Source organism: Zootoca vivipara, chromosome 7, assembly GCF_965207765.1.
Source record: "Zootoca vivipara chromosome 7, rZooViv2.hap1.1, whole genome shotgun sequence".
NCBI classification, from domain to species: domain Eukaryota; kingdom Metazoa; phylum Chordata; class Lepidosauria; order Squamata; family Lacertidae; genus Zootoca; species Zootoca vivipara.
Window position 1 is genome coordinate 7,277,818 of NC_142590.1, and position 25,512 is coordinate 7,303,329.

The following is a 25,512-nucleotide window of genomic DNA, read 5'->3' on the forward strand; positions in this document are numbered from 1 at the left end:
ATCTTCCATCCCACAATGTATGCCTATAGCGGCAATAGGCAAGTCCTTTTAAAAGAAAATAATTTTTTTAAGTGTTCTGCTACGACGACAGCCCCCAACCCATTTTGTGTGCCAAGAGACTGTTTGGTTTTTTAAAGCGGAGATAAAAAAAGAACTGCCAGCATCCAAAAGAATGAAGAGTGAAAAGCAGCTGAGTAACTTACCCCTAGATCTGTGACAATACAAAGAAAGGCACCACCTCAGGCTCTTGGAAGGAAAGGTGGGATACAGACTCATAAATAAATGAAATAAAAAAATAAGTTCTGAGCAGAGGATGAGACTCTGCCATTTGGGATGTGCTTTTGCTAGCGAGACGAAGGCTGCAAGAGATTTCTGTCCGTTTGCCCTGCCACCAGGGCGGGGGAGGGGCATCAGCAAGTGAGGCCCCCTGAATCCTCCCCACTGTCCTGCCCCGCTGCCCTATTTCCCGCAGCGCATCACATGACTGGCACCCCACCAGAGGTGCTTCTCCCTTTTCCCTGGAAGGCTTCCTGCTTTTTCTGGCTTTTTCCACAGCCAGCCAGGGTTTGACAGCATGGAAGGAAGGAGGGAGGGAGGGAGGGGAGCCTTGCTCCAATTGCCCATGGCTTCCATTGACACACAGCAGAGATCAGGAGGGTGCAGAAGGAGCAAACAAGGCTCTGTGCCAAACAATTCTGGGCTGGCAGCCAAGCCAAGAAGCCACCTGCCTGGTTTCAGCTTTGCCTCGGCTCTTCCAGCTGCCTCCCACTCCCCCTTCTTTCCAGGGCTGCTCCTGCTCCCTGGATGAGTAACTTCAGCTTTTTTTGTTCTCAGTTTGCCTTCAGAAGCGCATATTCCAATGCTAATGACTCCAGGGTGTCTGGACAGATTTGCCTGGCTGGCTGTTCCCCGAGGAGGAGGAGGAGGGAAGAGCTCTCTCGGCTTCTTGTGGCGCTTTTCTTCAGAGGAAGGAGCCTGTGAACTAGAACAAAACGGCCTCCCACTCCTTTTGAATGGCATCTTGCTTTTGTCTCCTGCCGCCCTGGAGAGCGGGTGGCTGTTTGCAAGCGCCCTTTGAGGAAATTCTGGGGGATGCGAAGACAGGGCTATTGCAGTCTATGCTAGCTCTATGGTGTCTATTCCAGGGTACTGTGTCCTTGGGTTCACAGCACTGAGCTTCCACTTCTAATGCAAGCAGGGGAGGCAAACGGAAGGTGTCCTTAGGGGGCAAAGGCAACTACAAAAGCTGGTGGCTTCAAAATGACACGGGAAAGTGAATGCTGAAATGTACTGCCTGCAAATGTTTGGATGTGAATCCTTCTGCCTTTAGTTGCTTTAGTTGAGATTCCTGCATTGCAGAGAGTTGGGACTAGATGTCTTTGAGGGTCCCTTCAAACTCTAGAATTCTATACTTCCGTTAAGTGTAGGTATCAACAGAGCCACTATGAATGTTTGACATCTGCCCTGTTAAGTGCTTAGACCCGAGACAAAATGAATTAAAAAAATCTCAACAACTTTAAAACTGCCACCAGCTGAAACACAATTTAAAGTCTACAGGTGGTAAGTCAATCATCTTTTAATACTGCGGCAAGATCTTTTAGATATACATATATATATATACACACAAACAGACGATTCCAACAGCAAGAACAGGAAACAGCAGGTGACGACATTTCAGGATTGCACTATTTAATTTAGCTGTAACTGCTAAACTCAGTCCCCCTGCCTGGATGTTTTCACCTGAGAATTTATACTACGGTCCTGTTATTATCTTGCCACCCACAGGTTTTTCTCACTGGAAATGTTGGCCACAGATTATCTTCACAGTGCATTTTAAAGGTTATCTGCAAATGTTTTTCCATGTTTGAATTCCCTGCTAATCAGTTTCAGAACCTGATACCCAAGCGATGCAGACAGGCAATCGTCGAAGATTATTTCTTTATATAGCACCATCTTTGGTGCCAAGAGCCCACCTTCAAACAGAAGAGTCACACATTGTTTTTTGATTTGTATCTTGCGGCAAGCAAAATGGCTGTTTCACCCCCACCCCCTTTGTGGTTGGTTTATCCCTTTTATAGCAGGCCCAAAGTAAGTTATTCACTCCGAGTGGTAACATAAGCTAGGTGCAAAAGCACATCAGTAACCACCATGCCCAATTAATTTTTCTACAGAATGGTTAAATGGAATGGTGCATGAATGCCCAAATACTCTACTCCCAGAAAACCTGCACAGGAAATAGATTAGAACACTTCTTAAAAACGTATTAGTGGACCTCCCTTCTTTAGAGAGAAAAAGGAAGATTCAAGCCCGAAACACTAGGTAAGGCGGGCGGGGAGTAAAAAGAGTCCCTTTCTCTACAGCCTCCAAAATCTGGAAGGCAGGAATCTGGCCAAGACTATGGCTTACTTGAGGGCAAGTTCTGCACTGGAGACTTCCCAATTTGCTGCTCACACTGTTGGCCATGGTAACACCAGCTCTTGGGGAAATTTTGGAAGGTGCTATTTTCCTCAGCTCAGCATCACAAGCTGCACCTGCAAATACTTCCTCCTTTAGATGACCTCTGAAAATATACAGGGCCTTTCCTCCATTGCAGCTCATCATCATCCTAAATGGAACAAGCGCCTTTAGTCTGTGCTGTCTTGCCTTTCCAGTGCCATTCCCATGGAGGTGGAGCTGCACCCAGAGCCTGACAGAGGGACAGAATTCTCCTCTCCTTCCTACCCCCACCCCACCCATAACTGACTTCTGGTCCGTTTCCATTGACCAGTACAGGTTGAGCTCCGCTCTCCCCCCCCCCCCCGCCCCATTTTTCAAGGCCTTGATGAAGTGATTAACAAAAAACAGCCAAAGGGAAAATAGCAATTTGACTTAAGCAGCATTCAACATGTTTCACCACGAAACACCTTGAACTTTCTCCAGTATGGCTGTGAACATGTTTGCTCTGCAACTATCAGGGAGGTCAGCCAAAGGAAGCAACCACCCCCCCCACACACACACCCCAAAATAAGTAGCAGCTGCTGCCCACTTGTAGTTTGCATATAGGGCTATGGCTGCTGGAGTGCCTTGATACATCTAAAATAAGTGAACAATGGAGCAGTGTTTTGGATGAGTAAAGATGACAGCATCAGAAAAAGGGCGGCGGGGGGACGGGACACCAAGGAGGCAGCTGTCTGTCCACTGCTGGCTTGTTGTCACACGCAGCCTGCTGGCTGTGCCCAAGCAAAGCATGTCAGCAAAATCTGAGTGACTGAGTTGCTCGAAGCACCTGGAATGTACCTGCTTGAAAGGAACCAAGGCTTCAGGCATTTCCAAACTGTGAAGAGCAGAGGAGTGCTTTTCCTGAACTAATCTTAAAACAATGGAAGTACATCTCTGCAGTGTCAGAGTGAGCCAATCGCCCCCAGGGCAGACATAAAGGGGAGCCTGGTAGGCAGCAGGCAGGTCCAGAGGTTACGAGATCCTGACATTTTTAAATTCTCTCTTCGGGCCCAGTAACTCTTCTCCCTGGTCACAGCTGGGTGGCTCACTGCACAATTTGGACCATCAATGTCTCCCTTCCAAAGTGTCCTCACTTTAATTATCGTACACAGGCTTCATCCCATTAGGAATATAATTTTGTAAGTTCTCAATAAGGCACATACAAAACTGAGCAGAAAATTAAAAATAGCAGCTTCATGTGGAAGGGTTGGGTGGGTGAGTAATCTCTTGTCATCTTTTAGAGTGGATGTACAAACTCTTCTTGTACTCATGGTGCTGGAAACACCTGAAGCAGTGAAGCTTTTTTCTTCCTTGTGGTGGTGAGAAGAGGCACCGTTTTGTCTCTGAAAGCGATTTTCAAAGGACTTCTAACCTCATGTCTAAAATTAGTTGTTTCATGGAATGTAGTCCAAAACAAAAGCTTTGCTTGTTCTGAAGGGGCAGCCACACCAGGGTTGTCCACATATACAAAAGCCCCCTTTGTTACCGCCATACTGAGGAATCAGCCATTGAAAGGGGTGCATTCAGAGCTGCAGACTTTTGTTAGTTCAATACTTCGCCTCTTTGGCGAATATATATATAGCTCAGGGAGCATTACAGTATTAACGCTCTTATAAAAAAAGGTGGAGTATAGGCAGTCCATTCAAAAGTTAAGAGCTTAGACAATTACAAAAAAGCTCCAAACAGCTTAAAAATAAACGTAAAAGATGTTTGCCGTAGAGTGTGGAAATTTGTGAACGAGGCACAACTCCCACTCCTGAACAAGCTTTTTATCTGAAGGCTTAAACTGTTATCTCCCACTGTTAAGTAAATGGTAGCTTTGTGTTTTAGTGCCAAGAGAACCGTCAAGCTTTCAACCATTTCTGTTTATGGGTAAAATAAATAAAGCAGGTTTTATGCACAATTGGGAGTAAGGTGCCTGACCTCACCCTCATGGATGGAGAGGCTTGCTTATGAACTTTCTACCTTCAGGTAACCCCTCTGGGAAGGGCTGGAGCTCAACAGTAGAGCAGGTGCTTTGCATGCAGAAGGTCCCAGATTCAGTCTCTAAGAAGGGCAGCGGAATGCCTTCCTCTTGAAATTCCAGGAAGCTGCTACCAGTCAGTTTTTATTACTGAGCCAGGTGGCCCAATGATCTGACCAAGGCAGCTTGCTATGTTCCTACAGACCCCACCACATCTCCCGGGGAACCCCAGCACTTTGCAGAAGCTTCTAGGGCATGGGCTCAGGGCCTATGGGGCATCAGCTAGGCCTGCCCAACTTCCCTGCTGCTGACATGAACTAGAAAAAGGCCCAAGCTCACCGCCGCTGCTCTGCTCTAGCTGTGCATTGCGGGGGGTGGACGGACCTGGTAGTGCTTCATTTAAGCTTGTCATCTGCTAAAGATATTTTCCTGGAATAACACCCATAGGCTCTCAAGGAGCCTGCCTCTGCTTATCCATCCAGAGGAGGAAATGTTGGCTGTTCCAGCCACATACCCTCTTGGTGTATCTCAGGCCATTCATAGATCACAGTTTCTCTCCAGGGGGTGTAAACTCCACTCACCAAAGGTCACTATTTCTGCTGCTCCTTTTATGCGATCACTCTTCTGCTTGAAAGGCTGAGGAGGCAGCGCTGTTTGGCTTTGCTGAGGTTTGACTCCCTCAACTTCTGATGCCCTCCCTAAATGTGTAAACAAGTCAGAACGAAGGGAGTTCAGGGGTTTGGAGTCCAGGGGGAAGGAGGTATTGGGGGGGGGGGAGAGATGTGACTTGGGGCAGAAACTGCAGCTGCCTGGCTCCTTCACATGCCTGTCAACCAGCAGCTTCAGGAAGAGATGAAAAGGAGGGGGCCTAAACTGATCCCAGCTGTGCAAGCAGGATACACCCAGCAGGACATTGGGGGGGGGGGAATCAAGGTTTCCATCTTGAGAGTGAACCATGAGGGGGATGGAAGCCACACCCCCTCAAAATCTGGTAGAATCATTGGGGAAACTATCCTCCAGTTTCCAGACATCCCCCATAAAAAGTCATTTAGCAAAGGCATCATCATTGAAATTATTCACACATCAAAAGGTTTAAAAAAGAAAAAAAGATGAAGGAAAGAAATTCGTAACAGGATAGAATGAAGCCCTAACCGAGCAGAACCCATTTTTCTTCTCCTTTAACTGTTATTTAAATGTTAGATCTGCCAGTCAGTCATTAGAGGCAGCTGTTAATAAAAGCAGCAGAAACAAAAAGAACCCCTCCTGGTAAGTTGCTATTTTCAGAAGGCTTACTTCCAAAGCCAAAACTATTTCTCTCACGCAACAAATACAGGCAAGATTTTAGCTACAGTACGCTTTAAAGCGTTTCCACTTTGCAGTGCAGTAAAACTGAGTTTAAAGCTCTCAAAATTGGGAGTTGAGCGCTAGCTGCCTGGGGGTCAGACCCTGCAGTCTGGTTACAGTTCGAACTCCAACAGTAGGTTTTGCTCAAGATTCATACTAACTTGCTAGAGCCAGGTCTGCCGCACTGAATGAAATGCAGAATCAGCCCAGATTAGAGCAACAGGACTTGCAATGGCTCCTGCTTTCAATATGTGCCAAGATTAATCTTAGGTGTATTTTCAACATTCAGGGCCCACAGCTTTCCCACACACATGTATCTGCCTTGCATGATTTTTTGTTTTAAAGGCTCCGGTGTGTACTTTTTTTTTGTAATTCAGCATTTCAACTCTGTGGCACACAGCTCTTTACACATGGCAGTTAACTGTGAACTCCTGTTCCAGGGAAGAAACTGAAAATGCCTATAGTGTGAATTTAGTCCCTGCATTTACTGTCCCTTTTCTCCTACTGGGGACCCACACTTATTTGCAGGGAAGTGCTGTGTAGTTGGCCCATGAAGGATTGCTTTCCTGCAAGACATGAAGAAGAGAGTCTGGAGTGCTTCCTGGAAAAGGTTCATACCTGCGACAGGATGGAGGCGGGGCCAGATATTGGTTTCTTCCATGCTAAACCACCTCTCTTACAGAGGAGTACAGGAAAAACAGCAATGTCCAAAACCCAAAAGCTTTGCTTCCAGTGATAGCAGACTTTGGGCATTTGTTAGTCTTCCATTTTTGCACCTCAGGAAAGTTGATGAGGATAGGCAGAAGAACCATGAGAGAGCGAGTGAGTCATGTCACCAGTGTTCCATTCACAGAAGAACGTCATTTTTCTATGATGGGAATTCTCTCTGGGCAGAAAGAGTTATCTGATATTTCATCAAGAAGGAAGCTAAGAAAAGTATCGGTGCACCAGTCCATCACAGCACAAAAAACAGAATAAGCACCACCAGCAGGATAGCAAAGAGAATGATAATTGCGCACCACTGTCGCCGATCTGCAATAGAACACATACGGATTAGTTCTCTGCTGCCATGAAAGAAACTTTCCATGCACTGCAGTGCTAGGAGCCTAACTGAGGCCAGAAAAGCCAGCAGGCAAGAGAAGACATGGTGTTGTTGTAGGCCTTTTTAAAGAAACGGCTGTATTTGGAACAGTTCGATCAGATGTCAGAATTCATGTAACAAACGATAGGCTCCTTGCTATGCAAACTCCCTGATTCACAATGTAGTCACTCCTTCTCTTTGGTGCTGGTCCATAATCCCTTTCCAAGACTAAGATCCCAGAAGGGCCCAGCATATGGCAGCTGAGCTGCTGCTCTTAGTATCCCTCAAGCAAGAGGAACAAATCGAGAAGCTTGGAAATGTGTGCAGTAAGAATTTCAAGAGGCTGTGTTCACATTGTGCCTACAGGTGCAGCTGGAAAAGCAATGCCCCACAGTAAATGCTTCTACATAAACAGAGCTGCATCTAGTTTCTAAAACTTGCAGCAGGAAAAGCAGGACACAATTAAAATCTACACTCTGGGAATCAGGTAGCAGCTGGAAACCTCAAACCATTCAACTCTCTCTGAAGTTTACTTATTGAATATGCAACCACTGTAAAACACACAAAACAGAAATCATATAAAGAAAGGATTGTGAAGCTCTTTAGCAGCAGACACACAATTCAAACTACCTGAGCACAGGTTTCTTTTTTTCTGTTTTTTTTTTCAAGGACAGATTTCTAAAGCCTTTTCTCTTCAGTCTCCAGCTAAAGACACTCAGGGATAGTGAACAGTTGGCATTTCACAAAATTGTGAATGAAGAGTATGTCTATCATGTTGCATGCGTCCCTGGAAACAAACAATTACTCAGCATCATATAAACTAAAATGGATTTGATATAGCACCTGCCTTCTTCTAAATGCAGTGCTATACTGCTGTTTTTAATGTATTTTTAATCTTTTGATGAAAGCTGCCCTGAGTGGCTGAGGAAACCCAGCCAAATGGGCATGGTAGAGTGAGTGAGTGATTGATTGATTGATTGATTGACTGACTGACTGATTGATTATGATGTTTCCAGAGTAGATCAGGCCTACACCAGCTGCCTTAGAATTCCAACCATTACAGGCCTGGGACAAGTAGTCTGCTTGGATGGCACCAGCAGAAGAAACAAGGGCTGGCACCTAGCTGTATCAGCTTAAAACGATTCTTGCTCATAATGGGTGGTGATGTCCTAGTTGAGCCCCCTACAATAACAGACGACTTAACATTTTAACATCACCTATTTCCAACTCCAGGCTACTTACCACTGGTCATATGGGACACTTTTGCAAGTTTCTTCATAACATTGTCTAGCCGTGAGTGAGTGCTGTCCAGTTCATGAGAAAAGTCATCCAACATGCTAGAACCACAAGAAGAGAGCAGGGTATGTCAGACTAAGCTTTTAACTTAGCATAGGAGAAGAGTTTGTTACAAAAATCTGGCAACTACATAGGGAAATAGTTATGAGGTGGGAGCCACCAAGGTTTTGTTTTGTTTTGTTGTTAACTGAGTTGCAGAAGACCCAAACAACTTGGGACCCAAATAACTGGAGGAATGCCCATTCCCAACCTGCCTATGCTCCCAATATCTTCTGCTGAGGCTCATCTCCACATGCTTCCTCCCCAAACACAGCTGAGTCTCTCTCACTGTTCATTCTACACTTCACTATTATAATCAAAAGCTTAGGTTAAAGATGAAGAACAAACCAAGGTGACATTGCCTTCCAAGATTTAGCATAAGTAGATAGAAATATTACTGCAGGTTGAAGAGAAATATATCTTATGTCCTGCTACCTGCCACATCACAGGAAAATAAACAGGACTAAAGTGTCAAAATTCTTGATAAATGCCAGACAATCTGGTAGATCTTGGCTCAGACTATTTTGGGGGGGCTGAATTCAACTAATTTGAGTCTTGCTAGCAGAAACCCACGCAAGGACTTCCACTTGGCACAATGGGGATCCCTCCCCCCCACCCCGCTGCACACACCCCAAACTTGTTTGGGGCTGGATATCAGGAGAAACAACATCCCTCCCCACCGAACAGGACACAAGGGGAGGAAAGAAAATATTGTTTTGTTTGGCAAGCTGAAATGCTTGGACTGACGGAATAATTGCCATAGCACTACACTGAATTCCTCACATTGGTTTTGGTGCTGGTCGAGTACTTTAAAAAAGCCCTGGTTGATGTGACCAAAAGTTCATCTCATCTAGTACTTTGTTCTCCATAGTGGCTAGCAACACAGTATATTCAAATACTCACACTGCTTGTTCATCTAGCTCTCCTCCAATACGCTGGGACATATTCTTTAATACACCAATGCTGCCAGAGACCAGCTCCAACTGTTCATCCTGCTGTTCGATGATTAACTGGTACCCAGAAAAGAGGAGGGGATTTATGTAGTTAAAACCCACAATATGCTACTGCAGTTGGCAGTCTAAAGTGCTAATAGCAGCTCCATACACATCCAATCTTAATTTCTTGAGCATCTAGCGCAGGCATCCCCAAACTTCGGCCCTCCAGATGTTTTGGACTACAATTCCCATCTTCCCCGACCACTGGTCCTGTTTCCTGTTAAGTAGGGATCATGGGAGTTGTAGGCCAAAATATCTGGAGGGCCGCAGTTTGGGGATGCCTGATCTAGAGAAGCCTTCCCCAAATCTGATGCCTTTCAGGTGGAGTACAGCTCCCATCAGCCCCAGACATCATAGACAACAATCAGGGCTAATGAGAGATGCAGTCCTAAATATCCGAAGGCTGGGGAAGGCTGCTCTAAGGACTAACATTAAGGGCTCTAAGGACTAACTTTAAAGAAAAAGTACAGAACTTCCAGCCAGAAAGTCTGCTCCCAGTTTCCTGTCCCAAACTTCCTTTCCAGAATGTCTCCCTTTCTGAAAGGCACTGATACCTCATATTAAGCTATGCATGCTTGTCCTGAACTCAGAGGAAGACTGGATTCCTTTGTTTGCATTTGAGCATTGTCTGCTTTGACTCTCAGTAATATGTGTTTAATTGAACTGGGTGTAAATTACTGGTGTTTTTCAAGAAGGTGTATAATAACTCTGCTGGAAGCTTGGTCTTTAGCAATGTTCTTTATTTTATTTTATTTGTTAAATTTGTGTACCAGCCTTCTCCTGAAGATCACAGGGTGATTCTCAACATAAAAATACAAAATGAGAACACAAAATAGGTAATAAAACAAAAGCAACCCAATAAACCCCCCCCCACAGTAATCTAACTTAAGAGGTTGCCAGAGCATAGACAACAGAACAGATGGAAGAGGTTAGTGGTCACTTTTTATTCACTGTCACCCCATGAATCCATCTTCTAATAGACTGCAGGAGTTTCCCTCTGTCACCAACTTTCCTCTATTCCTTCCCTCCTCATCCTGGTTCCCTAATTGAGCTATGAAAAGTTGTGCTTGTGTGTCCTAGAGAACATATTAGTCCTGAGGCCAAAGCTTCTCTGGAAATCCTCCAATATCAGTGGCTCTGATTGCATATACACGCGCACAAATATATGCAAACACATCCATCCACACAAAGCTGTCCATAGGAAACATTCTACCTGTTGCTGTGCTTGCTGCTCCTCAATGAAGTGGGAATTTACCGACTGCATTTCACGATCCAAGCGGCCGTACTTGTCAGCCCCAGAACTCCAGCCATGAGTTCCACTTTCTCCCAGAAGGACCTGCACATCAGTGAACAAAGGGGAAACAACTGAGCAGTTTCTGCGTATAAGGGAAAAATCTCACAACTCAGTCAGATCACAACACATTCCCAGAACCAGGCTTTAAAAAATGGGTCTCTTTTGAATGCTGTGCACCTGACATGCTGTGCCTCTTTCACTGTCTTTTGATTTTCAAGCAGATTGCTATGGAAGCTGACTTTTCCTACGTTAAGAAGAACAGCAGGTAAAGCCACAACTGCAAAGGAACAACCAGTAGCCTTAAAATGTGCTCCTAATTATTCAATGGCAAGTGTGGCTTTGTGGTCGGTGCCTTTTGAATTTGGTGCCCTACCAGGACCAGCTCCATAGGGGAGCCCCCAATAGAAGATGTGGTTAAGATTTCCTGTCGCAGAATTTCACATGACCCTTTGAAGACTAGGGCTCCGTTCATGCTTTCTCTCAAAGATGGATCAATAGGAGTCTTCCGTTTGTTTTAAATTCTGAGGAGGGGAAGAGGGCTTCAATACACCACCATCAGTAAGTGCAAGAGAGACTCTGGGAACTGATTGACTTACTATCACCTTGCCCCCTTCTGTGGCAGAGGAGAAAGGAGAATAAGCTGACCATGATCCACTCATATCTATCCTACAAAATACAAAGCTATGCCCAATTCTGGGAAGCAAGAGTTACAATTATCTTTAGGCAATTGCTGCATTTGCTACATTTTTGTTGTTGTTGTTTAGTCGTTTAGTCGTGTCCGACTCTTCGTGACCCCACGGACCATAGCACGCCAGGCACTCCTGTCTTGCACTGCCTCCCGCAGTTTGGTCAAACTCATGTTCGTAGCTTCGAGAACACTGTCCAACCATCTTGTCCTCTGTCGTCCCCTTCTCCTAGTGCCCTCCATCTTTCCCAACATCAGGGTCTTTTCCAAGGATTCTTCTCTTCTCATGAGGTGGCCAAAGTATTGGAGCCTCAGCTTCATGATCTGTCCTTCCAGGGAGCACTCAGGGCTGATTTCCTTAAGAATGGATAGGTTTGATCTTCTTGCAGTCCATGGGACTCTCAAGAGTCTCCTCCAGCACCATAATTCAAAAGCATCAATTCTTCGGCGATCAGCCTTCTTTATGGTCCTGCTCTCACTTCCATACATCACTACTGGGAAAACCATAGCTTTAACTATACGGACCTTTGTCGGCAAGGTGATGTCTCTGCTTTTTAAGATGCTGTCTAGGTTTGTCATTGCTTTTCTCCCAAGAAGCAGGCGTCTTTTAATTTCGTGACTGCTGTCACCATCTGCAGTGATCAAGGAGCCCAAGAAAGTAAAATCTCTCACTGCCTCCATTTCTTCCCCTTCTATTTGCCAGGAGGTGATGGGACCGGTGGCCATGATCTTGGTTTTTTTGATGTTGAGCTTCAGACCATATTTTGCGCTCTCCTCTTTCACCCTCATTAAAAGGTTCTTTAATTCCTCCTCGCTTTCTGCCATCAAGGTTGTGTCATCTGCATATCTGAGGTTGTTGATATTTCTTCCGGCAATCTTAATTACGGCTTGGGATTCATCTAGTCCAGCCTTTCGCATGATGAATTCTGCATATAAGTTAAATAAGCAGGGAGACAATATACAACCTTGTCGTACTCCTTTCCCAATTTTGAACCAATCAGTTGTTCCATATCCAGTTCTAACTGTAGCTTCTTGTCCCACATAGAGATTTCTCAGGAGACAGATGAGGTGATCAGGCACTCCCATTTCTTTAAGAACTTGCCATAGTTTGCTGTGGTCGACACAGTCAAAGGCTTTTTTGGGGAATTTGCTTCATTGGGGAAGATCAACAAGAGGAAAACAAACTCCTCCTTCCCACACATGTGCGAACAAAGTTTGGTAGCTCAAACAGGCAAGACAGAAGAAAATGTTCTCCTCTTTTTTGCAGGCTCGTTGCACCCTTCTGAGCAAGGATGCAAGTCATGCTCTGAAGCATGGGGCTCCTTTATGAAGCATGATCAATGCAAAATCTTTAAACGCTCACACCTAATTCAAATGGACCAGCCATATCTCACAAATTCTGCAGTAAAGTCTGAAGGCAATCTAGCAGCACTACTGACCTGCCTGTTTTTCCTTTCAGCCAGTGCTTGAACAGAAGTGTTTGACATTTGATCCTTCATATCCTGTTTAGTAAAGAAATAAAGAATAAGAATTTTATTCTGATGTTAGCGTAAGTTACGACATGCTAATTTTTAAAATAAGGCAGCTCTATTGTATACTGGGCAGTGGTGGGTTTTGTTTTAACAAAACAAGAACAAACAAACAAACAAACAAAAAGGCATCTACCCACAGTAACAGCTGTTAAAAGCTTCTCAATGCCTGGATATTTATTTTAAAGTCTAACATTTTATTAGTTTGTTTATCTGTTTGTAATGCTATCTAACATTAGAAGATGAAAGCTGCAATCCTAAATACAGCTGGACTATCTTATGAGAAGGATTGCTCTGTAAGTGGCCCTTATGACCTGCCTTGCTCCAACAAGTGTACTAAACACTTTAAGACACAAGAAGCCACGATTTCTTTGTTCTGTATGCAGTCGCCTCCTCAGACTTAGGAAAGCCAAACACCTTACCCTGACCACCTGTCGTGTGCTTGTGATGAAGGCTTTTCTTACTCCTAGCTCTGTTGCATCAAGGTTGAATTTTCGGGGGTTTGCTTCAACAATGCGTTGGGAATAGTCAGTAAAGGAAACTATATTTGATACAGTTCCTACATAACATATAGCCATTCTTAATGCGGCCTTTTAGGAATGCATTCTAGAAACATTTTTCAGGATATGTGCTGAGCGTATATGGCATGTTTGTGTCCTTTTAACAACAGATTGGGTTTTTTGATAAAAGAAAAGTATATTCTTGTACACCTCTTGGGGGGCCTTTGGACTGAAAAACGTTTACTTAAAGTACTCAGAATTAAAATTTAAACAATTCTGATGCCATTTGTGAGTAGATATTATAGCTAATAAAGGCTTTTGCCTCTAATAATGCTTTCTTATCTTAAATGATAGCATATGGGAGAACAAACATGAATGCACACTGTAAAGAATAATTTGTGGTGTGAGAATAATTAAGTTTCTGGTTTCAGCAATGCCTCCAAGATGACATGTTATACCAAAACTTGCTTATTTGTTGAACTGAGTAACTTTATGCCAAAATCATCTGGGTAAGTACAATGTAGGTTTGTGTATCTATACATCTGAAAACCCAAAGGATATTAATAGTTTCATCTAAGTCTTCAAGATCCCACTCAATGCTCCTTAGGTTGTTCCTCAGTTCATTAGTGGTCCAGTCAATTTCTTCTCTTGTAGCAGTGGATGGATCTTGCAGGAGTTCTGTCCATCTCTGGAACAGCCCCTGTGCAGTGTTCACTGCCTTCTGAACTTCCCTGGAATTGAAGGAAAAATGAACAAAATAGAACATTAAAATTTTCTAGGTGGCCTCATAATTATTTATATAGAGATGTCAATTTACAACTGCTGAGCATCTGCGCTTATAGAACAATGTTCTTATTTGCCTATATTCAAATACAAATCATTTGATACCTCCCCTTGAAAATACTGATGTATGTATGCAACAATTATGAGCCAGTTCGTATACTACCTCCCCAGCCTGATGTTTCTCACATGCAAGAGAAATCTGTGTGCATACACCATCTACAGAAAATTATTGTGGTTGCAGGTCCAATTTGTGAATTTTTTTGCAACTGCTATGGGAAGACAGCAAGATAGGGTAGTTGAACCTTCATGTCTATCAAAGGCTACCTTTCTATGTGGAGTGGAGAAAGAGATACCTTCCCACCTCTATACTACGGTATGCAAAGCAATAGATGTGCAGAGTGTACAAATCAGCCTTGTTAGCATTAGGAAATTAAATCACTGACCAACATTTAGACCAGGGGTCAGCAAACGTTTTCAGCAGGGGGCCGGTCCACTGTCCCTCAGACCTTGTGGGGGGCCAGACTTTATTTTTTGGGGAGAAATGAACGAATTCCTATCCCCCACAAATAACCCATAGATGCATTTTAAATAAAAGGATACAGTACATTCTACTCATGTAAAAACATGCTGATTCCCAGACTATCCGCAGGCCGGATTTAGAAGGCGATTGGGCCACATCCGGCCCCCGGGCCTTAGTTTGATGACCCCTGGTTTAGACTATTCAGTACCGCTCACAGATATCTATGCTCTCTCCTCAATTAGAAGAGAAACACTACAAATGTCACTTTACAACGTCCTTTATTGAATCCTTAATTTTCTAAAAATGGTAAAATGGTAAAAGCCAAACATTCCACCTCTAGTTAGCTATCAATTCTAGTCCCTGTTAATCCGGTTCTCTATATTTGGAAATGCTATTCCCATATGGCTCCCAGTATACAACTTGTGCATTGTTCTTGCCTCTTTGCTCATGCTAGACAAGCTTTCAAAGTGGATTTAAGAGGTGTACTTGAAGGGAAATTCATTCTGACCTAAGCTTCCAACCATCACATACAGGAGTGAAATGCACCAATATCCGGCAAGTTGAAATTATTTACAGTGGTACCTTGGTTTAAGTACACAATTGGTTCCGGGGAGCCATTTGCTCCCTGAAATGTACTTAAATGGAGCAGCGCTTCCGCGCGTGCGCAAAGCGCTGATAGAGCACTTCTGTGCATGCGCGCGCCGCGGAACCTGGAAGCAAAAACACTTCCAGGACTGTGGAGTACTCAAACCGAGAGTACTCAAACCACAGCGGATGTAAACCAAGGTATGACTGTATTTAAATCCTGCTCTTCCTCTCAAAGGACCCCATGGTGACAAACAGATACCCCCCCCCCAAAAAAAAACATTCTAAAGCAGTTAAAACTTTCTAACAACAATTACAATTAAAACATCTAAAAGCAATTAGTTGAAAGGCAGGTTGTGGTGAGTGAGGGGTTGAGGACTTTCATTTCAGGTAACATGTCAATGACACTTCAGATCTAACTGCGGACAAACTATGTTGGAAAGATTCACAATTGCTAAACAAAGCTGCTAATTTCCATGTTTAACTTTCTAGAACAACATTTTCACTATACAGGGAGTTTGCCATTCATGAACTTATCCTCATCCTTCCATGTGTGTCCCTCCATTTTCCTACAAATTTAACAAACATCTCTAGGCAATCATTAGCTTGTCAAGTTCTGTTCAATTGAAACAGGCTTTCGATTCTTTCCTTAGAACCCCTGAATGTCAAGCTTTCAAAGAATGCATAAACCTGTCCTTATAATTTGCTTTGTAGAGTCATCTTTTCAACTTATATCCATCTTCCGCACAGCTAGTTCTGAAGAAGGAAAAATATGCTTGCTGGAAATTTGGGGAACCAAGATGCTAATGTGTGAGACTCTTGTGACCGTCAAATAAATATTCTAATGATAGGCTGAGAATGAAGATCATCATGAAAAACTTTAATCTCATTCATTGAACATGATGATCTTTCAAAAAACATGATGGACACAAAAAATGACAGAGGGTACCAGTGTCAGCAACCCTGTTTCAGCCTTTAGTCTCATAAATGCCCATGGATCGGCAAAATGCTCATAAAATAATGGGTGTATTCCTGAGGGCTATAACCAAAAGGCTATGAATGAACGCACAATGGGAGGGGGAAAATGGGAGCAAATGCAATACTAAAAAATGTGCCATTTCCACAGTGCCACAGTGCTGTCCTTGTCCCCTCAGGTAAACAAGGACCCAGACCCGGGCACCCCTTCCTGAACCAATGCATGCAACAAACCATCAGGAAGAGGGTCATTATTATTACTAGTACAGGTAGTGTCACCATTATCATTATTATTACTGACATTACTATTATTATTATCTGTTAAAACTATTAGTCCCGATGCAACATGCATCCAAGCCCAGCACCCTGTCCTCACAGCACAGTAAGAGCCCTGCCACCAATTAGGGTTGCCATATGTCCTCTTTCTTTCCTGGGTATGTAACATGTCATCATTAATGCTGTAAGTATTGTTTTAATATTCAATTGGGAGCCGCCCAGAGTGGCTGGGGAGACTCAGCCAGATGGGCGGGGTATAAATAAATTATTATTATTAATTATTATTATTGGGATCCATAGTTAACAGCAGAGGTCGGCAAATGCCTCCTTTTTTGCCCCTCAAAATATGGCAGCCCTGCCATTAGTAGCAGCATGACTGTTGTTGTTGTTGTTGTTAAACAATAACAGCAATAACAACTATTGTTGTTAATATACATGCTTATTATTCTTATTATTACTGCCGTTGTTGTCAATGTTTTTGTTTATATAATGCTGCTTCTTATTACTGCTGCTGTTAAATAATAATAATAATAATTGTTGTAGTTGATATAACGATGCTTATTAATTAATTAATAATTAATTATTATCATTTGTCAGTTAAACCTGTCCACCCGAGGCTCGGGCCCATCGCAGCTGCCCCTTCGCGGAAGAGAGGGCGGCCGGGTCCGACCGCGAGAGTGGCGCTCTCCACGTCCACGCGTCGCCGCCGCCGCCTCCAGCCCTGGTTCCTCGTGTGGGCTGCCGGAGTCCCCGGGAGCCTCCCGGGCGCAGGCCGACCACCCCGGGGAGAACGAGGCCTCCAGGAGCAAGAGAGAGGCCTGCCCTCCCCGCCGCCACCTCCCCTCCTCCTTCTCCTCCTCTGCGCCCACTCACCCTTTCACCACGAAGAAGGGGTCCTCCATGGACATGGCTCCGCTCGCAGCGGCCCGGGCCGGCCGCCGAGTCCCTAGGGCGGCGGCGGCGGCGGCGGCGGCGGCGGCTGAGGGTCGGCGCTGTCGCTCGTTCCCCCCCTCAGAGGCAGCCGCTGCCCCTCCCCCCGCCTTCCTCCTTTCCCGCCCAGCAGCCGCGAGCCCGCTCGGCTATAGGCTCCCTTTGCTCACGTGACTCACCGCCCTCTCTTTCCCCACCCACCCACCCAAGCACGGGGCTGGCATCCAGAGAGAAGGGAAGGTTCCCCATTGGAGGAGAGGAGACGGAGGCCTCGAGTCACGTGAAGCGGGAGCCGAAGGAAGACCCGCCCCTTTCTGAACGGGCGGAGGCGAGGGGCGGAGCTTGTAATCCTCGGTGCCTCGTCCGGGAGCATCCTTTGCAAAGCAGCCGGTCCCGTGAACTTGCTGCTTGGGCCAAAACCCTAAAATGTAATTTATATAATTGACTTTTTATTTCTATTCTTTGCACATATATCGGATTCGTACTGTTGTTTTATTGCTATGGCCGGTGGTTGATGCAAATAAAGATTCATTCATTCATTCAACCTGCTGCTTGGGGGAGCATAAGGCCTGTTTGAAACCTCCGCGTTGGGGATCAGGGGAAGGTTCATCGATTATTTTATTCATAAATCAATGGCATTTTTGTTTTCATCCGAAAATGTCAGGGCGGTTCACAGCCTAAAAATGCAAAAGAAAAACAGGAATGCAAAATATTTATTTTATTTATTTATGGAATTTATATACCGCCCTGTACCTGAAGAACAACATAAAAACCACAATATGCACAATCGAAATAAAAACAACAACCCAACAACACTCCTCCCACCCAAAGCCTCATTTGTAAAAGAGCATAGGATGTCAATCAAATCAACCAAAGGCCTGGTTAAAAAGGAACGTTTATACGTCATAAAATACGTAATGAAAGCAAGAACTAGCCAAACCAACAAAACGCCTCAAGAGTTTTAACTGCTGAGTGCCCAGAGCCTGGGTGGACACATTCTTGTTTAGATAAACTACCCAGATACTCAAAAGGCTGAAGTAATTTTAATCTGTTGTAGGATTTTTACTTCTGTATGTTTCTTAAACTAGGGTGGTGGATTTGTTTCTCGGACCACTTTCAAGTCATTCCCCCCTCCCCCAGCAATCAAGCGGTGTATAATTTAATGAAGTAAGAAATAAAGGAACGGGATCTGTGTGGAACAGCCACTCAGTGTCTCATGAAGACAACTGGGCCCCAGATATCCAGAAGTCATTATTCCCCACTCACCCCCCCCCAAAAAAAATAAAAATCATTACCCTTCCATGTACCACTAGTTTCCCCAGCCTCTCTGGGGAACATTAAAAACATTAACAGAACATTAAAAACAGAATAAAACTTCAAACATTAAAAACTTCCCAAAACAGGGCTGCCTTCAGATATCTTCTAAAAGTTTGGATACTTGACATCTGACGGGAGGGCATTCCACAGGGCGGGCACCACTACCAAGAAAGCCCTCTGCCTGGTTCTCTGTAACCTCACTTCTCGCAGTCAGTGAACCGCCAGAAGGCCCTCAGCACTGGACCTCAGTGTTTGGGCAGAACGATGGGGATGGAGACGCTCCTTCAGGTATACTGAGCCGGGGCCATTTAGGGTTTTAAAGGTCAGCACCTCCACTTTGAATTGTGCTCGGAAACGTACTGGGAACCAATGTAGGTCTTTCAGGACTGGTGTTATATGGTCTCGGCGGCCACTCCCAGTCACCAGTCTAGCTGCCGCATTCTGGATTAGTTGTAGTTTCCAGGTCACCTTCAAAGGTAGCCCCATGTACAGCGCGTTGCAGTAGTCCAAGCGTGAGATAACTAGAGCATGCACCACTCTGGCGAGACAGTCACCCACCCACCCCCCACTTTCCCTTCTGGCTTAAAACGCCGCCTCTCCTTCATACTAGAGCTAATTTAAATAAAAAAGTGGGAACGGATATGGCTCAGGTACAGAGAGTGGAAGGGATGGATTATGTTAGTTAGACCCTGAAAATGATCCATTAATTTGAATTGAGTACTGGACCAATTTGAGTTGGACCAATTTGTATGACATGGATCCGATCAGGATTGCCACCTCTCCCCTTTTGCTGGCTGGACTCGTCCTCCTTCTGGGCTGCATCAATAGGAGTATAGCATCTAGATCAAGGGAAGTTATAGTACCACTGTATTCTGCTATGGTCGGACCTCACCTGGAGTACTGTGTCCAGTTCTGGACACCACAGTTCAAGAAGGATACTGTAAAGACAAGCTGGAACGTGTCCAGAGAGGGCAACCAAAATGGTCAAAGGCCTGGAAACGATGCCTCATGAGGAACGGCTTAGGGAGCTGGGTATGTTTAGCCAGGAGAAGAGAAGGTTAAGGGGTGATATGATAGCCATGTTCAAATATATAAAAGGATGTCATATAGAGGAGGGAGAAAGGTTGTTTTCTGCTGCTCCAGAGAAGCGGACACGGAGCAATGGATTCAAACTACAAGAAGATTCCACCTGAACATTAGGAAGAACTTCCTGACAGTAAGAGCTGTTCGGCAGTGGAATTTGCTACCAAGGAGTGTGGTGGAGTCTCCTTCTTTGGAGGTCTTTAAGCAGAGGCTTGACAGGCATGTGTCAAGAATGCTTTGATGGTGTTTCCTGCTTGGCAGGGGGTTGGACTGGATGGCCCTTGTGGTCTCTTCCAACTCTGTGATTCTATGATCCTTTCTAACCATGGTTTGTTAATTCATCACAATTTGAATTCACCACCTGAAATTTCCCTTGTAGCCCACACTGCAAATGCATGTGGAAGGGAATGTTTTGCCCCCTGAGTAATTCCTTGGCATGTAGCAGTTACTGTAAATGCACAGTCCGGGGGGGCGGGGCGGCACACAGCATCAGTATCTCTCAACAAAGGAAACGAAACCAGCTATGGGACCCTCAATCTTCTTCTTCTTCTTCTCCTCCTCCTCCTCCTCCTCCTTCTCCTTCCTCGCCCATCTGGTTGGGTTTCCCTAGCAACTCTGGGTGGCTTACAACACATAAAAAATGGTAAAACATTTGTCATAAAAACATTCCCGATACAGGGTTGCCTTCAGATGTCTTCTAAAAGTCAGATAGTTGTTTATTTCCTTGACATCTGACAGGAGGCCATTCCACAAGGCAGGTGCAGTGAGGGAACTGCCAGAAAGCCCTTGAAGCTGGACCTCAGTGTCCAGTCTGAATGATGGGGGTGGAGACGCTGCTTCAGGTATCCTGGACCGAGTCTGTTTAGGCTTTAAAAGTCAGCACAAAGATATTTAGAAATATAGAAGCAGACTGGAGGCAAATGCGCTCCTGTAGCTTCAGTTGTAACTCATCCTACCCCTGCATCCAGTTCCCCAGAAAGCAATTTTTGCAGTACCAAGGCTGCACAACAATTTCTAACTAACTTAGCGTAGTAGAAACTCCCAGGTCTCTCTCTCTCTCTCTCTTCTCTAAATGCAAAACCCCTGCCCCAAACACAGCACACATAGGTTGGTTTCACTTTGAAGATACAGCCACACTTCCACTACTTTTTGCGGAAGAAAAACAAATTCTGCCTCTTTGTGCTTCCCATTTTTTGTTCTGTTGAAGCAGCAAGACCGCCGGGCCCTTGCACCATTTTGCATGGACCCTCCTGCAGCTCTGGCTCCCTTTGTTCGGGGTTTGCCTGACCTATTTGCTTTCATTGTGAACTGAAGTGGAACTCCCAAGGCTTGGTCGGCTGTCATCTCCCTCAGGTGTTCCATTGTCATCCAGCGCTGGATTATTAGAAGCTGAAAGCATCGCCCAGGCCCTTCTTTGAAATAAGGCAGAGGGAAGTGGGGGCCGCGGTGGAGAAGGAGTGGGAACAGTCTGCCTCTTCCCTCTCTGCACTTCAGAAACAAACATCCATATGAATTGGAGCTGCGCTGAATATTTAAAAGGCAGTCTCCTGCGCTTTGAGATTCTGCTCATTATTGTGACATGCTCTCAAGGGAGCTAAAGGGCCGTGAAGGCGCGGAGCTATAGCGCCAGGTATCCGATCACAGGGAAAGTAGACACAGGCCCAGGTCCACGGCTCAGTCGCCAGAAGCAGTCCTTTCTGTCTCATCTCATCGGCACCTCTGATCTTATTCTGAAAAGCTGCTTCTCTCGCAGAGGGCTTGTTAGAGGAAGGACTTTGTTGTCAACCTTTTTTTTTTTGCAGAGGGGATCCTTTAATCTGCACAGATACCTTGGGACCCTAAAACCCGGTTCCACAATCAAATCCGAGCAGCTGAAGGTGCTTGTTAAAAGGCCTCTGCTCTTGTGCTTCCTTCAGAGTGGTGACTTCCATCAGCTTAACAAAGCTTCTTGGCTTTACGTTTTTTGCACAGAGCCCCAGGGCTGTGCCTTCTTTCTGCAACCTTGCCTCAGGCAGCAAATATTTCCATTGCCTTAGATGGGGAAAGTGAAAAGTCCGAGTATCACCTTGCCTTGTTACTCTGTTGAATGGTACCTTCCATTTCCCGATTCTGCCCTACTTACGGTTTTTTTAAAAAATCTATTTTTAAACGCTCCTCTGTATGTGACAAAATGTACATTGCGGCTTCAGGGGTTAGGGAAGTTCCTTATAGAAGAACCTGCCTTATTCCCACCAGCCCTTGAAGTGTGCTGCAGATTTTTGCTGTTGCAGGGCAGAATGGCGGCACTGGTGTAGAGGGAAATGCAAGTAGGAAGCGATTGAATAAACCCCAATGCTAAGAGAGGTAGGGGAGACGCAGCTGGACTTCATCCCTTCCCTTCTGAAGGTTGCCCCATAAGGTACTCATTAAGTATATTTTCTATAGATGGGGTGCTGTGTGTGTGTGTTGTGGGGGTGGCAGGAGGGGGTGGCCATGCATTCACAACCACCCACAAAGGCAATTTAATCCGTTAAGGTAGTGCTGCTGTGTGCTCACAGTTTGTTTCCCAGTGGCAACTCTTGATTATATTAATTCTATTTTTTTGGGGGGGGGGATATGACCAAGTGGGAGGGAGGGACGTTGCATTGTAGTTGCGCGCGCGCACATCTTGATGTGCGCATTTTGCTTCCCTCCTGTAACTTATACGCAACAGTGGCTACAAAAAAAGAGAGACGGGGCGGATTCTTGCCAGCAACGCCTCAGAGAACAATAAAAAGATTCTAGGCAAGAAGGCAATAGATTTATTGGCCGAATACTAGTTGCTAAAAACCCAAAGTGGTGCAAGCACTGGCAAAAGATGCATTATCCTTGCATTCCATAGAATCAAAGAATTGTAGACTTGGAAGGGACCCTGCGGGTCATCTAGTCCAACCCCTTGCAATGCAGGAAGATTTCACCCAACTTGGGACTCAAACCCACAACCTTGAGTTTAAGAGTCTCACGTCCTACAGACTGAGCTATCCTCAAGGCCTTCTTAGTTTTTGGTTACCAGCACAGCAATGAGGCTTATGACAATGAACGAGGAGATTCCCAAGAGAGGCTTTTACACCTCCTTCGTTGCCCCACAGCCTTGCAGGGCTGCCCAAGTGGGTCTTACTCTTCGATGGTTGCTGCCACCACCCTCCCAATTACTCCTGCAACTCAGATGGGAGGGAACTTGCAATGCACTAAAAACAATGACTTTTTAAAAATGGTTCTGAGCCAGTGCGCCAGAACTCTTCGGCTCAACCTACACCTTTGCGGTTTACTCAGTGGAGCAGCAGCAGCCCACACTTTCTCCGAGTCTCTCCCAGACCTCCGTTGGACCATATCAGTGAGGCCAAGAGGGGGGGTCCGGGTCTTGTTGTCTGTGCAGACCAGGACCTCCATACACAATGCCCAGGTTTGTGCCCTGGGGAGGTCACTTTGGTGCTGCGAACACAGCAGTTTCTGTCTGCGGCAGGAATGTGTGGGGGGCTCTGAATTGAGAGGGGGGCGCTCACTGCAACGGTTGCTGGAGACCCCCATCCACACCCCGGAGATGCATGACATTGTCTCTTGAGACAGACAGATGCCAACAATACATATTAGAGCTTTTACCTATTGCCAGGATTAAAAAAAACAAAACACCAAAATTGTACCATCCCAATGGAGCTTTTTGTTGTTGTTGTTGTTGTTCACCTAAAGCAGGGCTATGTGGAAATTGGCTCCTGTTTTAAAATTATCCAGTTTTATGTTCGCAGCAAACAGAGCCGTGGCTACGAGGCTAGGCAGGTTTTTTTGCCCCGGGTTAAGTCTCCGGAGGGGCGCCGTGGGTGAAATAAAGCATAGTTTCACTCCTGCAACACATTTGCAACGTAGGCAAGGCAGAGAGAGGGGGGGGATAAGGGAGAGGAAGGGAGAGAGAAAGAAAAAAGAAGAAGAGAGAGGAAGGGGAGAGCGAGAAATCTTCTGAGAGCTTCATGATGAAGTAGGAATCTGAACACAGGCTTCTAACAATCACGCTTCTGTCTGACAGCGGCTTTTGTTTCCCTGCCTCACTGCTCTGCAAATCCTGTTGGTAAGAATTGTTAATGCCGCTCTGTCATTCTGTTCCCATTGGTTCTAGACAAGATTCTGCATGCTGTATGCGAGAATAAGTCTCCTGGCGGCTTTTGACCAGCCTGGATGTGGATGCCACACGTCACCTAATCAACGATATTTACTGCCTAAAGGCTACACCATGCACTTCTTCAATGGATGACAAGTGCAAATTTAGGACAACAAGCAATCTGTCACGAGCGCACTTTTCTGCAATTATGAATGCACACCGCAAGCTGTTTCCTGTTTGGCGCTTCCTTATAGTGTGGTCCGATTTCCCTTCTAGGTGGGGTTAGGATTTGATTTATTCCTTCCATGAAAAGGTTTCCCTGTCTCTGTCATCACCTGCTCTGCAGTCACTAAAAAAATCAAATCTCTTCCCCCCCTCTTAAAAAAGGGGGGGCACCTTTGTTGCAGCTGAGCACTTGGAGGGAGGATTGTTGGTTGTTTGTCAAACCCTTCCAGAACAGTTAGATCACAAGGGAGAGATTAGCGCATAAAATTACACCCTCCCCTCCCTTCTACCGCCATGCGCGGGGGGGGGGGGGAGGGAGCCATTTCTCCAGGACAGAGACATTGAAAGAGAGAGAAAAGCAGCGCAGCTCAGACCACAACCAATAAGGTTTCCATGTCTTTGTAGTGCATCAGTACCCAAGATTATAATATAATCTAACCAATCAATGCCTAGAGGCAGGGAACCCCAGCACCAGTTCTGAACCAATCACAGGCTCTGCGGAAGAGAAACACAGCTCATGTGGCGTTCACAACACACACACTCCCTGGGACAGACAACAAAGCCGCCGCCCAAGAGGATCTGAACTCCCAAGGAGCCATGGGACTGACTCCAACTGAAATTTAATCATGACATCCACCTGGGTCTGGAGGAGGGAAAGGAAAGGAGAAAGTCACAGGGGGAACCAGCACCAAAACATCTGCCTTCTTAAAAGGGCAATGCGTTCTTGCTCCTCTTTCGACAAACTGAGAGCAGCCATTCATTGCAGTTCACGGCATCTCAGTGATCCCGAAAAGAAGCAAAGTGCTGTTGCTGGGATGTTTAAAACATCCAAGAATTAGGGTTGGAAATGTAAAGAGAAAGAAGGCTCTTTTTATCATATGTGGTGGTCTTGTAGTAAGGTTAAAACTTACTGGGAAATGATATATAACGAATTGAAAAAGATGTTTAAAATAATGTTTGTAAAAAAACAAAACCAGAAGCTTTCCGTTTGGGAATTACTGTATAGGGACAAAACTACCCAAACGGTATAGAAATTTATTCATGTACACTCTAAGCTTGGTTGTCGAACGTAATCTGTTCCGGAAGCCCGTTCGGCTTCTGAAATGTTCAACAACTGAGGCATGGCTTCCGATTGGTTGCAGGAGCTTCTGAAAAATGTTCAGCTTCCAAAAAATGTTCAAAAACCGGAACACTTCTCAGTTTGCGGCGTAAGGGAGCCGGAACGTTCCAAAACGGAGGCATTCGGGAGCCGAAGTTTGACTATATGCGACTACAGCAGCAAGAATTTTACTTGCAACAAAAGGGAAAGAAGTCACAGTGAAAGAAGATTTTTTTTTTACTTTAAGAAGTGTGACTGGTATTCTAAAGAATGTGTGCTCTTCAAAGGGTCTAAAGGGCTTTACAAAAATCCCGTTTCTTACAATCTGTTGCACTCTGTTGTGCGTATGGAGCTCTTGTGTTTGTGGAACACCCAAGCACACACACATGTACATAAAGACTATTGGG

The 25,512-nt window shown here is 45.2% G+C and overlaps 1 protein-coding gene across 2 annotated transcripts; it reads right to left on the reverse strand.

The window, feature by feature from the left end:
• Positions 1 to 1,560: 1,560 nt before the first annotated feature.
• On the reverse strand, positions 1,561 to 17,362 carry STX6 (syntaxin 6). 2 transcript variants are annotated; one of them, XM_035123254.3, is made up of 8 exons: positions 17,217 to 17,362; positions 13,766 to 13,935; positions 13,127 to 13,221; positions 12,615 to 12,677; positions 10,410 to 10,532; positions 9,105 to 9,211; positions 8,109 to 8,203; positions 1,561 to 6,817 (listed from the first exon to the last, which is right to left on the reverse strand). In XM_035123254.3, exons 1-8 carry the CDS (start codon positions 17,249 to 17,251, stop codon positions 6,741 to 6,743), a joined length of 765 nt encoding a protein of 254 aa, XP_034979145.3. In that variant the 5' UTR covers positions 17,252 to 17,362; the 3' UTR covers positions 1,561 to 6,740. The 2 variants fall into 2 exon arrangements, with proteins under 2 accessions (XP_034979145.3, XP_034979146.3); XM_035123255.3 differs by having other exon boundaries at positions 1,561 to 7,653.
• Between the last annotated feature and the right edge of the window lie 8,150 nt (positions 17,363 to 25,512).